Source organism: Theropithecus gelada, chromosome 3 (genome assembly GCF_003255815.1).
Source record: "Theropithecus gelada isolate Dixy chromosome 3, Tgel_1.0, whole genome shotgun sequence".
Lineage (NCBI taxonomy): Eukaryota > Metazoa > Chordata > Mammalia > Primates > Cercopithecidae > Theropithecus > Theropithecus gelada.
This window is the reverse complement of record NC_037670.1, coordinates 175,623,581-175,638,762: the sequence shown is the minus strand read 5'-3', so window position 1 is coordinate 175,638,762 and position 15,182 is coordinate 175,623,581. Positions and strand designations below refer to the sequence as shown.

General features: G+C 40.3%; 1 protein-coding gene across 6 annotated transcripts in view; it reads left to right on the top strand.

Annotated features, from left to right (window-relative positions):
- The window catches only part of PRKAG2 (protein kinase AMP-activated non-catalytic subunit gamma 2), a 324,143-nt gene that overhangs the window by 294,635 nt on the left and 14,326 nt on the right, over window positions 1-15,182 (top strand). For all 6 annotated transcript variants that reach the window (XM_025379082.1, XM_025379083.1, XM_025379084.1 and 3 more), the window contains 3 exons: window positions 6,756-6,837; window positions 8,271-8,329; window positions 10,811-10,856. In XM_025379082.1, the coding sequence (XP_025234867.1) occupies window positions 6,756-6,837; window positions 8,271-8,329; window positions 10,811-10,856 (187 nt within the window). The remainder of the gene's footprint in view (window positions 1-6,755; window positions 6,838-8,270; window positions 8,330-10,810; window positions 10,857-15,182) is intronic.

Here is a 15,182-nt window from a genome sequence, read left to right as displayed (position 1 = left end):
GACAAGTGTCAGGCCCCTCACGAGCTCGCCCAGGACACTGCTTTTTAATGCATTGTATGAGTGTCTTGTACATTTGGAATATTATATGAGGTCTTTGAAGGATGGAACTGAGACTTCCTCTGTGACCTGCAGACAGGTCAATGGTGTATGTGGGTGAAATTAAAAGAATAAATCTTTCATCCCAGCACTTTGGGAGGCCGAAGCAGGAGGATCACTTGAGGCCTAGAGTTTGAGACCAACCTGGGCACATGGCAAGACCCCATATCTACAAAAAGATTTAAAAATTAGCCAAGCATGGTGGCATGTGCCTGTGAGCCCAGCTACTCAGGAGGCTGAGGCAGAAGGATCACTTGAGCCTATGAGGTTGAGGCTGCAGTGAGCCGTGATCATACCACTATACTCGAGCCTGGGCAACAGAGTAAGACCCTGTCTCCAAAATGAAAAAAAATAAATAAATTTCTGTTGGCTTCTGGTTTGGTCAGTATAGGGTGGAAATTTTAAGCATTTGTTCTTCTTGGCTGTTAATGCTGAGTACTATACTGAATATCTTCAAATACTAGTCCATTCAATCCACACCCTACACCTGTGAGGAAATATCCATTAGCCCCATTTTATAACAGAATGTTGAGGCTCACAGAGGGTTAAGTGACTGAGTGGACACCACCCAGCTGGCGGGCGAAGGGGCCTGTGGGAAAGCCTTGGTGCTTGAGGCCATCAGGAAAATGAAGTGAGCTGCTGTGCATGTGATTTCAGTTTGAGAAATGAAGCAGTGTCCGTGTTCTGTAGAGATACGCATTTTATGTGGAAAACAAGAAGCTGAAGTCCAGTAAGTGTAGCACCTTAGCTCGTTGACAAGCAGCGGGATGGCGTCTTAATTCACTCCATGTACTTCCGTGAGCCCTGGTTGTTTTACCTTCTGTTGCAGAAGAGATACCACTTTTCACATTAAATTCTTAACATTCTCTTTGCCCTTGAACTACTGCTTCACTGGGACTTTTCTCTCTATAAACCTTGCCATTGGGCTGGGTGAAGTGGCTTGCCTCTGGAATCCCAGCAGTTTGGTAGGCAGAAGCAGGAGGATCACTTGAGTTCACGACCCGCCTAGGCAACATAGCGGGACCCTGTCTCTACAAAAAATAACAAAATAAAAAGCTGGCTGTGGTGGTGTGTACCTGTGGTCTCAGCTACTCAGGAGGCTGAGGCGGGAGAATCACTTGAATCCAGGAGGTTGAGACTGCATTGAGCCATGTTCCTGCCACTTCGCTCCAGCCTGGGCGACAGAGCGAGACCCTGTCATTCATACATACATACATCGATCTGTCTATTGGACCGATACTGTCTGAAATTAATTCCTCCCTCCATCCCTCCTTGCCATTGACCATACAGCATCAGTGTCTTTCATCTCAGAATTAACTTGGTTCAGCATGCGTGATCAGTTTCTAACATCCGTATTATTACCCCGTATAGTTTCCATACATGTATTTGCCACCTTAAAAATTAGTGTTATGCAGTTATTTCCTGTTTGTGTTGTTCACAGTGGCCTCACTGTAAACAGTAACTGCAGCATTTGGGGGGCTAAACGTTTTCGTAGCAGATTAGTCTGAGAATTTATCATAGGGAAGCAGGATTTTTTTTCTGAGTCTGAAGTAACAGTCATCATATTTGAGTGTTAAAATTAAACCCCTGCTTTTGTTGGTGTCATTCTTTTAAGCTTGAGGTGTGATGAGGCTCACTGTAGTGTAAAAGTGTCCATTAAAATCTGTTGGATCTACATGTGATCATTTGTACAAGGTGTAAACATTAAATATCAAAATATCAAAATATTCACAAACTAAGCTAATAACAATATTTATTCTTGAATTTTTTAAATTACTACATCATTTTACCAGAGATTTTTGATTGTAGATGTCCACTGTGCTCAGTCATTTATGTCTTGAAGCTGGATACAATAGTCTCTTCCAGAAGCTTCTAGAAATGTGTCCGCTAAAGGAAGGCCTCTTGTTTGGCTCTCACATGGTCTCTTCTATGGTTTAGATCTATTGGACTCCTCCGCCCTTATTAGAGAAAGGCAGTCCTTAATAAGATCCCAGGACTTAGGTCATATACAAGGTTCATTTATTTACTTTCTATATTAACAATTGCAATTAAACCATACAATAAATGCCTAGAATAGCATTTAATTACTGTTTAGTCCATTTACATTTCATGCAATTACTGCTATAGTTAGGTTTGTCTACCATTTTGCTATGCGTTTTTTATGTTTTCTATTGACTTGTTCTTTTATTCCTTCTTCGCTCGATTTAACAAACTATGTTTAACCCATTTTTCTCCTCTGCTAGCTTTTTAGTTATACATTCTTTTTTCATTTTTGTGGGTACATCGTATGTATATACTTAAGGGGTGCATGAAATAATTTGATACAGGCATACAATGTGTAATAATCACATCAGGATAAATGGGGTGTCCATAACCTCAAGCATTTATCATTTATTTACATTACATACATCCCAATTATTGGTTATTTTTAAATGTACAATAAATAATTGTTGACTGTAGTCACCCTGTTGTGCCATCAAATGCTAGATCGTATTCATGCTGACTAATTTTTTATCCACGAACTGTCCCTACTTCCTGCCCTCCCACACACCCCTACTACCCTTCCCAGCCTGTGGTAATCATCATTCTACTCTCTATCTCCATGAGCTCAGTTTTAATTTTTAGCTCCCACAAATGAATGAGAACATGTGAACTTGGTTATACATTCTTTTGTTGATCTTTCAGAGGCTATCTTACAGATTACGTAGCATCTTTGACTTACTACTCTCCATCTTTTAATAATAATTTACCATCTCCCAAACAATGCAAAAAAAGTATACAGAAGTTAAACCCTCTCCTACCCTATGTGCTATTGTTGTATATTTTGCTTCTATGTAAGTTATGAATCCCACAGGATATCATTACTCTGGCTTTACACAGTATTGATTTATGTTTACCTACATCTCTGCCCTCTCCTGTGCTCTTTGTTCCCTCCTACAGTTCTGTGCAGGTCTAGAATCTTTCCTTCAGTGCAAAGGACTCCCTTAAGTATTTCTTTTTATTTTTTTGAGATGGAGTCTTACTCTGTCACCCAGGCTGGAGTGCAGTGGCATGGCCTCAGCTCGTTGCAACCTCCACCTCCTGGGTTGAAGCGATTCTCCTGCCTCAGCCTCCGGAGTAGCTGGGATTACAGGCGCTCACTACCACACCTGACTAATTTTTGTATTTTTGGTATAGATGGGGTTTTTTCACCTGTTGGCCAGTCTGGTCTTGAACTCCTGACCTCAAGTGATCCACCCGCCTCAGCCTCCCAAAGTGCTGGGATTACAGGCATGAGCCACTGCGCCTGGCCTCCCTTAAGTATTTCTTAATGCTGGTTGGCTGGTGACAATTTTCTCTGCTTTTGTTTATCCGAGAAACCTTATTTTGCAAATCCTTTCTGAAGGATGTGTTCACTGGATGTATGCTCTAACCTAGCTTGGCAGGTTTTTTCTTTTAGCATCTTAAAGTTTTCTTTCTGTTGTCTTCTGACCTTCACAGTTTCTGCTGGAAAGTCAGCCGTCAGCCTGATTGTTACCCTTTTGAAAGTCAATGTGTCTTTTTCCCTCTGGCTGACTTTCCCTTTACCTTTGGTTTTTAGCATCTTGTCTATGACATGCTTAGTTATGGTTTTCTTTGTGTTTATCTTACCTGGGATTTGTTTGATTCTTCTTGATAAATTTCAGCTTCTTGTTGAAATTCACCTGTGTGAAGATGATGTGGGAAAAGCCCTCAGAAAAATTGCAGAATGAATGTGGTGCTCAGTTCATAGCCTTCTTTTCTTTCAAGAATTGTGGCTCCCAGAATCCTCCCTGTGTTGATGCCCTCCAGAGCCTTCAAATAGTGTTTCCTGGCTTTTGTACAACTTGTATAGTTGTTTTCAACTATTTCATTATGCCAAACTCGGAACTTTCTGGAATAGCTTTTCAATACCTATGGCTACTTAGGGTTTCATGAATGATCCTCATGAATGTTTTTTAACATTTATTTTCTCTACTAAATCTGTCATTTTGAAGGAAACGGTAAGCAATTTGTGCTTTTAAAAGATGCCCCTGGCCAGGCGCAGTGGCTCATGCCTGTAATTCTAACACTTTGGGAGGTCGAGGCAGGAGGATCACTTAAGCCCAGGAGTGTGAGACCAGTCTGGGCAACATAGCAAGATCCTGCCTTTACAAGAAAAAATTATCTGGACATGATGGCATGTGCCTGCGGTCCCAGTTTCTTGGAAGGCTGAGGTGGGAGAATTACGTGAGCCCGGCAGGGGCAGGTGGGGGCAGGGTGCAGTGAGACTACAGTGAGCGAAGGTCACACCACTATACTCCAGCCTGGGTGACAAAGTGAGACCCCGTCCCCAAAAAAATAAAATACAAATAAAACATAAAAGGTGCCCCCATTCCCATTCTATTCCAACCAGTTTAGCAAACTTACTAGATATTCAGTGTGTTTTAAAGTCTATTTACATGCGACTTTTCCACTATATTCTTCTATAATATATTCTAGGACCACGATCAGAGATGCCCAGGGTACAAATAGCAAACCATTCAAATGGGCACACCTTTCCTGGATGCCATTTAGTTACAGAAACAGTGTATATTTGTGCCTTTTTGATAAAGGTGTGATTCAGAAACAGTTGATGAGTTTCTGGATGCCGCTCAGTTACTGTTGCTCTCCCACATCACTGGGTTGGCTCTACTCATTTCCCCATCTTCGTTCTCTTGTAGTTCATTTGACTAATATATACAATCCCTGCTATATTCAGGACTCAGTGCTGGATGGATTAAAATAAATGCATGAAATAATCGATGAGCTCCCCTGATGCACCAGTAGTCCTTATATTCTTGTGTAGGTGAACTAGATACATCATGAGTAGTTCCATATAAGGCAAAGTGTATCACAATGAGGGAATAAATAGGTACTAAGTTATTAGTCCTAAAGTCATCTGCCCTAGATTCCTGCAATTGTTTTCATTATTAAGTTAACAAGGGTTTTGTTTGTTTGTTTGTTTGAGACAGAGTCTCACTCTGTCACTCAGGCTGGAGTGCAGTGGCGTGATCTCGGCTCACTACAGCCACCACCTCCCAGGGTCAAGTGATTCTTGTGCCTTAGCTTCCCGAGTAGCTGGAATTACAGGTGTGCACCACCATGCCCAGCTAATTTTTGTATTTTTAGTGGACGTGAGGTTTCACCATGTTGGCCAGCCTGGTCTCAAATTCCTGGCCTCAGGTGATCTGCCCATCTCAGGTGGCTTCCCAAAGTGCTAGGATTATAGGCGTGGGCCACCATGCCTGGCCAACAAGAGTTTTTTTTTAAGTAGTGAGTGAGAAGAGAATAATTTACTTTTAGTTAAAAAAAAAACTATACCATACCGTAGTGTAACACTTTTTTTAAAGAAACATTTTACCATCCCAGCTTCAATATATCAGTTTAATTTTTTTTGCCCATTTCTCATTGTTTCCATTTAAACACGTATTTTTATAAGTATCATAATGTATAATTTTATAGTTACATTTTTATTGTCATTGACCTTTCTTGATATAGTTATGAAAACATCATAATTATGTTAATTATTTGATTTTTTTTCTCATTGGTATGCTAGTACTTGGTAAGTTTTCTTTTGTTTGGGAGGTGGATTTTTTTTCAGTTTTCAAGGTTAGAAGTAATGTCACATGGAACATTGTTGATTCAGGAATCCCACTCCTAAAATAATTCAAAGAGAAAAAGCTGTTGCTCAAGCAATATGAATACTTTTGTGATTCTTGACACAAGCTGTGTTAGAAAAAATATTTTCTCAATGTTCGGTGCTACCAGTGGTTTTATAATAGCCCTTGTATTAGGAGCTACGGCTTTAAAATATTGGCTTATTTAGCATCTACAAATGATACTTTGTTTTAATTTGCATTTCTTAGGTTATTAATAAGGTTGGACATTTTCCCTGTACTTATTTGCTGTCTGAATTTACAGGATCATTTTCAGCACTGAGCTGAAAATTAAAATTTTTATTTCAGGTAATTTGATACAATTTCAGTGTTTTCAGATGAATTAATAACCGTATATAAGAGATATTAGACCCTGAAGTTTAATTCTTTTGTATGGTTTTAATTATATGAAGTATCTATGCAGACAAAAGTCTTCAGATACAATAAGAAAAATATAGAAGTTAATTGCATTATTTCAGTTTCAAAAATAATTTCTAATCCCTGTATGCCTTTAGGTGTAATGTTAATAAATTCCGTTATTTTTAGCTTATCAAACTTACAAAACTTACTGTGGAAGATAACTGGTAAGACTTGGTCAAATGTGTTAGTTAAGGGTATTTTTCTGGCCAGGTGCGGTGGCTCACGCCTGTAATCCCAACACGTTGGGAGGCCGAGGTGGGTGGATTACTTGAGGTCATGAGTTCGAGACGAGCCTGGCCAACATGGTGAAACCCTGTTTCTACCAAAAATACAAAAGTTAGCCAGGCATGGTGGTGCATGCCTGTAATCCCAGCTACTCGGGAGCCGGAAGTGAGAGATTTGATTAAACTCAGGAAGCAGAGGTTACTGTGAGCCAAGATCGTGCCACTGTACTCCAGCCTGGGCAACAGCGTGAAACCTTGTCTTTAAAAAAAAAAAAAAAAAAAAACATATTTTTCTTCCTGGACTTTGAAAGTGTGTTTTGTTTCTCCTCTTCTTCTTCAGGTTAAAAAGGCCTTCTTTGCTTTGGTAGCCAACGGTGTCCGAGCAGCACCACTGTGGGAGAGTAAAAAACAAAGTTTTGTAGGTAAGCAGTGTGGGCCTGAGGAAAACCGAAAATGGAAACCTTGAAAGCAGAAAGCCTGAAGTATTTTAATAGATGCCAGTTTGGAATTCAACCTCGTAAACATGTTTCCAAGTTAAAGAACTTTCTTGCTGGCAGGGTGCAGTGGCCCATGCCTATAATCTCAGCACTTTGGGGGGCCAAGGCAGGGAGATCGCTTGAGCCCAGCAGTTCGAGGCCAGCCTGGGCAACATAGCAAGACCTCACCTCTACAAAAACATACAAAAATTAGCTACTCAGGAGGCCAAGGTGGGAGGATCACTTGAGCCCAGGAGATCGAGGCCATGATCACTGCACTGTACTCCAGCCTGGGTGACAGAACGAGACCCTGTCAAAAAAACAACAACAACAACAAACACACACACGCACACACACACACAAATCCTTGCTTTTACATACTGAGTAAGAAGGTGGAACTGCTAATAAGGTCCAAACAGTGTTGTCCTGTTTTTCTTTGCTTCCTCATTGAGAATACACACTGTTGTAACTTCTATGGAGCTTTTGTTGTTGTTGAATTTCTTTTAATTTAGCAACTTTTTGGCTCTCTGAAGAGCTTATATGTCTTTACCAGCCCAGTGAACAAACCCCACGTAGGACACCACAGTCAGATGTGAGCCAGCCGCCCCACTTTGGGCCGTACATGGCATACAGCATCCCTGGGCCTCACACTCATCTCGCTGGTGCACACCTTTTTGGCAGGGCAAATTAGATGCTGTAAACATGACTGATGTCTCTGCCAGACCATTGTTATACTATTAAAACTGTTGTGTAACTTACAGCTATCTAAATGCCATCGTTACTTATCTTATGAATCACAGCAGACAATGCCATTGTCTCTCTTAGTATTCTTCACATGATTTTGAAATGATTGTTACGCCTGCTTCTAGGTTTTAATTTCATCAGGGAAGAAGTTCATGTCTTTTTCATCCCTGTCATCCTAGTGTCTAGCACATCAAAAGCACTCAATACATGGCAACTGTTTGTTAAAACCATTGTGTTTAGAATGCTTCTTGGGAAACAATCCAAGTGTCCAGAATTGTCACGTTTCTCAAGCTTATGGAATACTTTATCTTAAAGTATTTAAAATTATTTACATGTAACTGCAATTCTTTTTTCAAATTTGTATCAATTAATAAGTTTTCTCTCATCGATTTCCAAATTCTGTGGTTAGTTCCATAGTACGTACTATCAGGTTTAATTTCAGCTAAATTTGTATATCCAGTTTGGTATGCACAATTAACACATCAATAGTTTTAAATAATATATTAAACTCTGCTTGATATCTTCAAAATGTATTTTATAAGCTCTTCTAGTATATATTCTAAGCTCACTTGTCATTTGGAATTTTTTAAAATGTTTTCATAGCTTTGTTTTTAACATATAATTCTTTGTTCCAGGAATGCTAACAATTACAGATTTCATAAATATACTACATAGATACTATAAATCGCCTATGGTAAGTGGCACCAGTTCCTATGTCAGTAGTTGGGCTGTACATATCTATGTATGTATATAGGTATATGTGTGTATTTTAAGATTTTTAATATTTTCAGGTTTTTCTTTTTTGGTATGGAGTGCTGGTGGTGGTTGATTTTCCAAATATATATAACGTGCAGGGAACTTAAGTATAAAACTATCTTTACCGTAAGTCGTATATATGAAACTCAAAGAAGGGATTCTCAGGAAAAATAAAAGGAAATAGATTCTTTATTCAGCTTTCAGAATTCCTCGGCTTAGCAGAATTCTATTTGTTAGCTAGACGTTCTGTACGTTTTGCTTATCTCTTCAGGCCTGTTGATGTGGTAGAGCTTAATTCAGTTATCCCAGCAATTGCAGAACAAGAATTCTATGTACTTTGTGATTTTAAAGAAGAAAAAATGAGTCATTAAAATGAAATTCAGTTTTGACATTTTCCTGCTAATTAGGAAAAGACAGCTACTGGCTAATTTTAGTAGCAGAACTCTCTGGTCCCTGGTACAGTGGTTCTGGAAACCACTTTTGTCCTTCATCTAACTTTGTGGTGTCTGAGATTCGGCCTGTTTGGTTTTGTGTTTTTAGTTTCTGTTTGTTTGTTCATGAGGGTGGGAGGAAGGACAGAATTGCATACTCTATTTAACTGGTCCTATTTGGGGTACTTAAAAGGTGTAAGTTAATTCAATTAATACTGCTTTATGCGTAATGCTCAATATTATCCAATAATTAAATTCTTACATAAAATACAAAAATGAGTTTCTTCATAAAACATGTTCTTGCCGGGCACAGTGGCTCATGCCTATAATCCCAACACTTTGGGAGGCCGAGGCCAGTGGATCACTTGAGGTCAGGAGTTTGAGATCAACCTGGCCAACATAGTGAAACCCTGTCTCTACTAAAAATATAAAAATTAGCTGGGTGTGGCAGCGGGCACCTGTAATCCCAGCTATTCAGGAGGCTGAGGCACAAGAATCACTTGAACCCTGGAGGTGGAGGTTGCAGCGAGCCAAGATTGTGCCACTGCACTCCAGCCTGGATGACAGAGTGAGACTACGTCTCCGAAAAACAAAACAAACCAAAAAACCATACTCTTAGGAAGTTTTACTGAAGATTTTGTAAATATCTTGTATTTATTTCCCATGAATCTATTATTTCTTAAATATTACCAATGCAAATGAATACTGGCTTTCCTTATAATGGTCATACCTCTGCTTTTGAACTAGCAAAATCAGCACAAGTATGATTTTTGAATAGATAGATTTCTATGACATGCAGCAAATCCCATATAAGAAATCTCAGCAGTAGATTATGATATCAAAATCACAAAAAAAGCAGTTATATCTAAATATGCAGCCCAAAGTTTTTCTAATATCTGTAGATACAGGCCAGGCACGGCTCACGCCTATAGTCCCAGTACTTTGGGAAGCCAAGAAGGGTAGATCACTTGAGCCCAGGAGTTTGAGACCAGTGGGGCAACATGATGAAACCCTATCTCTACAAAAAAAAAAAAAAAATACACACACACACACACAAATTAGCCAGGCATGGTGGTGTGCATCTGTAGTCCAAGCTACTCAGGAGGCTGAGTTGAGAGGATTACTTAAGCCTGGGAGGTTGAGACTGCAGTGAGTCATGATCACACTTGTGTACTCCAGCCCGGGTGACAGAGTGAGACTTTGTCTCAAAAAAAAAGGCCGGGCGTGGTGGCTCACAGCTGTAATCCCAGCACTCTGGGAGGCTGAGACCGGCGGATCACGAGATCAGGAGATCAAGACCATCCTGGCTAACACAGTGAAACCCTGTCTCTACTAAAAATACAAAAATTAGCTGGGCGTGGTGGTGGGCGCCTGTAGTCCCAGCTACTTGGGAGGGTGAGGCAGGAGAATGGCATGAACCCGGGAGGCAGAGCTTGCAGTGAGTGGAGATCGTGCCACTGCACTCCAGCCTGGGTGACAGAGCAAGACTCTGTCTCAAAAAAAAAACAAAAAACTTGCAGATACATTTTTTCCTCTATATCTCACCTCATTTTCTTTCTTTCTTTCTTTTTTTTTTTTTTTTTAAGAGAGAGAGTCTCATTCTGTTGCCCAGGCTGGAATGCAGTGGTGCCATCTCGGCTCACTGCAACCTCTGCCTCCTGGGTTCAGGTAATTCTCCTGCCTCAGCCTCCCGAGTAGCTGGGACTCCAGGCACCCACCACTATGCCTGGCTAATTTTTGTATTTTTAGTACAGATGAGGTCTCACCATATTGACCAGGCTGGTCTCGAACTCCTGACCTCAGGTGATCTGCCCACCTTGGTCTCCCAAAGTGCTGAGATTACAGGCATCAGCAACCGTACCTGGCCACCTCATTTTCTAATTGTGAATTGAAAATGCTATTATGAAAGCTATGTTTTGTTTCATTTTCCAAATATTTTTTCTATGTCACACATATATATATATAAATAAGAATTCTTTTATTTGCAGGTACAGATTTATGAATTAGAGGAACATAAAATTGAAACCTGGAGGGGTAAGCACTATTGGACTTTTAAAATCTTTTAGTATCAGGAAAGCTATGCTTAGTATGAAAAGTATGTTTTAATTTTGCAGATCGTTTTCTCTCTGCTCCATAAAATGTTATTTTTTTTGAACATTTAAAAGTTGTTTTAATGATAATTTAAAAATTTAAAAAGTAAAAGATTTTACCTAAAAAAGACAAAGGTGCCCTGATGGAATGGGGGTATGAGTAAGAGTTGAGACTGTTAAGTTATGGAGAAAAGAACAAAATGAACAAAGACCAGGGAGTAACACTCTTTAAGTACTTTGAAACCAGAGGACATGGTTAAACTGTGCCATGAAAAACACGATTTCTCCTGGTTTTCTACATTTAGTTAATCTAATGTACTTTGTATTCAGTTGCTGTTAAATTATAGTACAAAAAAGTAAAATGGTATGAATTTGATTTATTAATAAAACTTCCTTTTTTTTTTTTTTTTGGAGACAGAGTTTCGCTCTTGTCGCCCAGGCTGGAGGGCAGTTGCGTGATCTCAGCTCACTGCAACCTCCTCCTCCTGAGTTCAAGTGATTCTCCTACCTCACACTTCCAAGTGGCTGGGATTACAGGTGTTTGCCACCATGCCTGGCTAATATTTGTATTTTTAGTAGAGATGGTGTTTCACCATGTTGGCCAGGCTGGTCTTGAACTCCTGACCTCAGGTGACCTACCTGCCTCAGCCTTCCAAAGCGCTGGGATTACAGGCATGTGCCACCCGGCCATAATACAACTTCTTTGATGTGCTGACATTATTCTCCATTGAGAATCATAATTGTAGCAGGAAAGACTGCAGTGTGTGTGGTCATACATACTTTATATATATATACACACACACACACACACACACACTTGTTAAGTTCTAGGGTACATGTGCACAACGTGCAGGTTTGTTACATATGTATACATGTGCCACGTTGGTGTGCTGCACCCACTAATTCGTCATTTACATTAGGTATATCTTCTAATGCTATCCCTCCCCACCCCCCTGCCCCACAACGGGCCCTGGTGTGTGATGTTCCCCTTCCTGTGTCCAAGTGTTCTCATTGTTCAGTTCCCACCTGTGAGTGAGAACGTGCGGTGTTTGGTTTTTTATCCTTGCGATAGTTTGCTGAGAATGATGGTTTCCAGCTTCATCCACGTCCCTACAAAGAACATGAACTCATCCTTTTTTTATGGCTGCATAGTATTCCATGATGTATATGTGCCACATTTTCTTAATCCAGTCTATCATTGATGAACATTTGGGTTGATTCCAAGTCTTTGCTATTGTGAATAGTGCCACAATAAACATACATTTGCATGTGTCTTTATGGCAGCATGATTTATAATCCTTTGGGTATATACCCAGTAATGGGATGGCTGGGTCAAATGGCATTTCTAGTTCTAGATCCTTGAGGAATCGCCACATTGTCTTCCACAATGGTTGAACTAGTTTACAGTCCCACCAGCAGTGTAAAAGTGTTCCTGTTTCTCCACATCCTCTCCAGCACCTGTTGTTTCCTGACTTTTTAATGATCGCCATTCTAACCGGCATGAGATGGTATCTCATTGTGGTTTTGATTTGCATTTTTCTAATGGCCAGTGAAAGAGGACACAAACAAATGGAAGAACATTCCATGCTCATGGATAGGAAGAATAATATTGTGAAAATGGCCATACTGCCCAAGGTAATTTATAGATTCAGTACCATCCCCATCAAGCTACCAATGACTTTCTTCACAGAATTGGAAAAAACTACTTTAAAGTTCATATGGAACCAAAAAAGAGCCCACATTGCCAAGTCAATCCTAAGCCAAAAGAACAAAGCTGGAGGCATCATGCTACCTGACTTCAAACTATACCACAAGGCTACAGTAACCAAAACAGCATGGTACTGGTACCAAAACAGAGATATAGACCAACATAACAGAACAGAGCCCTCAGAAATAATACCACATGTCTACAACCATCTGATCTTTGACTAACCTGACAAAAACAAGAAATGGGGAAAGAGTTCCCTATTTAATAAATGGTGCTGGGAAAACTGGCTAGCCATATGTAGAAAGCTGAAACTGGATCCCTTCCTTACACCTTATACAAAAATTAATTCAAGATGAATTAAAGACTTAAATGTTAGACCTAAAACCATAAAAACCCTAGAAGAAAACCTAGGCAATACCATTCAGGACATAGGCATGTGGAAGGACTTCATGTCTAAAACACCAAAAGCAATGGCAACAAAAGTCAAAATTGACAAATGGGATCTAATTAAACTAAAGAGCTTCTGGACAGCAAAAGAAACTACCATCAGAGTGAACAGGCAACCTACAGAATGGGAAAAAATTTTTGCAATCTACTCATCTGACAAAGAGCTAATATCCAGAATCTACAAAGAACTCAAATTTACAAGAAAAAAACAACCCCATCAAAAAGTGGGCGAAGGATACAAACAGACACTTCTCAAAAGAAGACATTTATGCAGCCAACAGACACATGAAAAAATGCTCATCATAAAATGTTATTTAAAACATTCTCTTTATTTCTATCTTAATTTTGATAGTATGCTACTGTACTAAAGCTGAACAATATAAGTATTATCCATTCTGTTTATAGACATGTATAGGACACCTACAGCAGGCAGGGCCTTATCCTAGGGCCAGGAATGTGAAGATGAATGAGCTAACCAAGCTCCACCTCGCTGTCCACAGTGGGGCCACCGTTCTCTACTAAGTCCAACCCTCAGAGATTTGCCTTGGTATTAAGAAATGCATCAGAGTCATGCCTAACTTGAACCAAAGCAAGCATCTGTTCTTATTTAAACCTAATAATTGTTTCTTTACAAATTATGGAGAAACTTAGGACAAATGAACCTCAAACTAGATGGCTTGGAGCAAATAGCATGGAAGTAATTTGAAGACCATGTTCTTTTCTTTGTCACATTGACATTCACCCTTTAAAATCATGATACTCTTTTTCTGCCATGGAACCATTTCTTAAATTCACATTTCATGATTGTGAAGGTGGTGGTCTCACGGAGACTTGTCATGGTGGGTTGGTGGAGAGGACCGGGGGTGGGAATCACAGCAGACCCAGTCTGCAGGATGCTGAAGGAAACACTGGTAGAAATGGAGGGACTAAAGGAAAATTTTGAATTCAAAATTGAAGAGTTTGGTTCTATGTTTCCCATAATATGCTTGATAGGAGAAGCAAGCTTTGTAACTGGCTGTGAAATCAGAACACATCTTGGAGTTCTCTTACACCCCAGGGGCCCTTTCAAATCCATGTGATTTAGAAGTTTCACTGAGTGATGGATTTGGTTTATTACGGCTTTGTCAAACCAAGCTAAACAAATTTGTCATGGGATCTGTACGGCCTGTTGTACAGAGATTGTATAACACCAAGATAGATACTTCTTATCCAGTTCTACTGTACAAGTACTGTTAGACCAAGGTTTAAGTATATTTACATTTTGACATTACATGGTATTTGATAGTAATAATAATGCCAAAATATTCTTAAACACCTTCTGTATAGAAACCTTGGTAAAGCAAGGCCGGGAGTGGTGGCTCACACCTGTAATCCCAGCACTTTGGGAGGCCAAGGCAGGTGGATCACTTGAGGTCAGGAGTTCAAGACCAGCCTGACCAACATGGTGAAACCCCGTCTCTACTAAAAATACAAAATTAGGGCCGGATGCAGTAGCTCCACCTGTAATCCCAGCACTCTGGGAAGCCAAGAGGGGTGGATCACCTGAGGTCAGGAGTTCGAGACCAGCCTAGCCAACATGGTGAAACCCTGTCTCTACTGAAAATACAAAAAAGTAGCCAGGCATGGTGGCAAACACCTGTAATCCCAGCTACTTGGGAGGTTGAGGCAGGAGACTTGCTTGGGCCTGGGAGGCTTAGGCTTGGGCCTGGGAGGCAGTGAACCAAGATGGTGCCACTGCACTCCAGCCTGGGTGACAGAGCAAAACTCCTTCTCAAAAAAAAAAAAAAAAAAAAAAAAGGCTGGGCACAGTACCTCATGCCTGTAATCCCAGCACTTTGGGAGGCTGAAGTAGGTGGATCACTTGAGGTCGGGAGTGCAAGACCAGCCTCGCCAACATCGTGAAACCCCATCTTTACTAAAAATACAAAAAAAATTAGCCAGGTGTAGTGACGTGCACCTTTAGTCCCGGCTACTTGGGTGGCTGAGGTGGGAGAATCGCTTGAATCTGGGAGGCAGAGATTGCAGTGAACCCAGATCATGCCACTGCACTCCAGCCTGAGCGACAGAGTGAGACTCTGTCTCAGAAAAAAAAAAGAAACTTTGGAAAAGCAAATT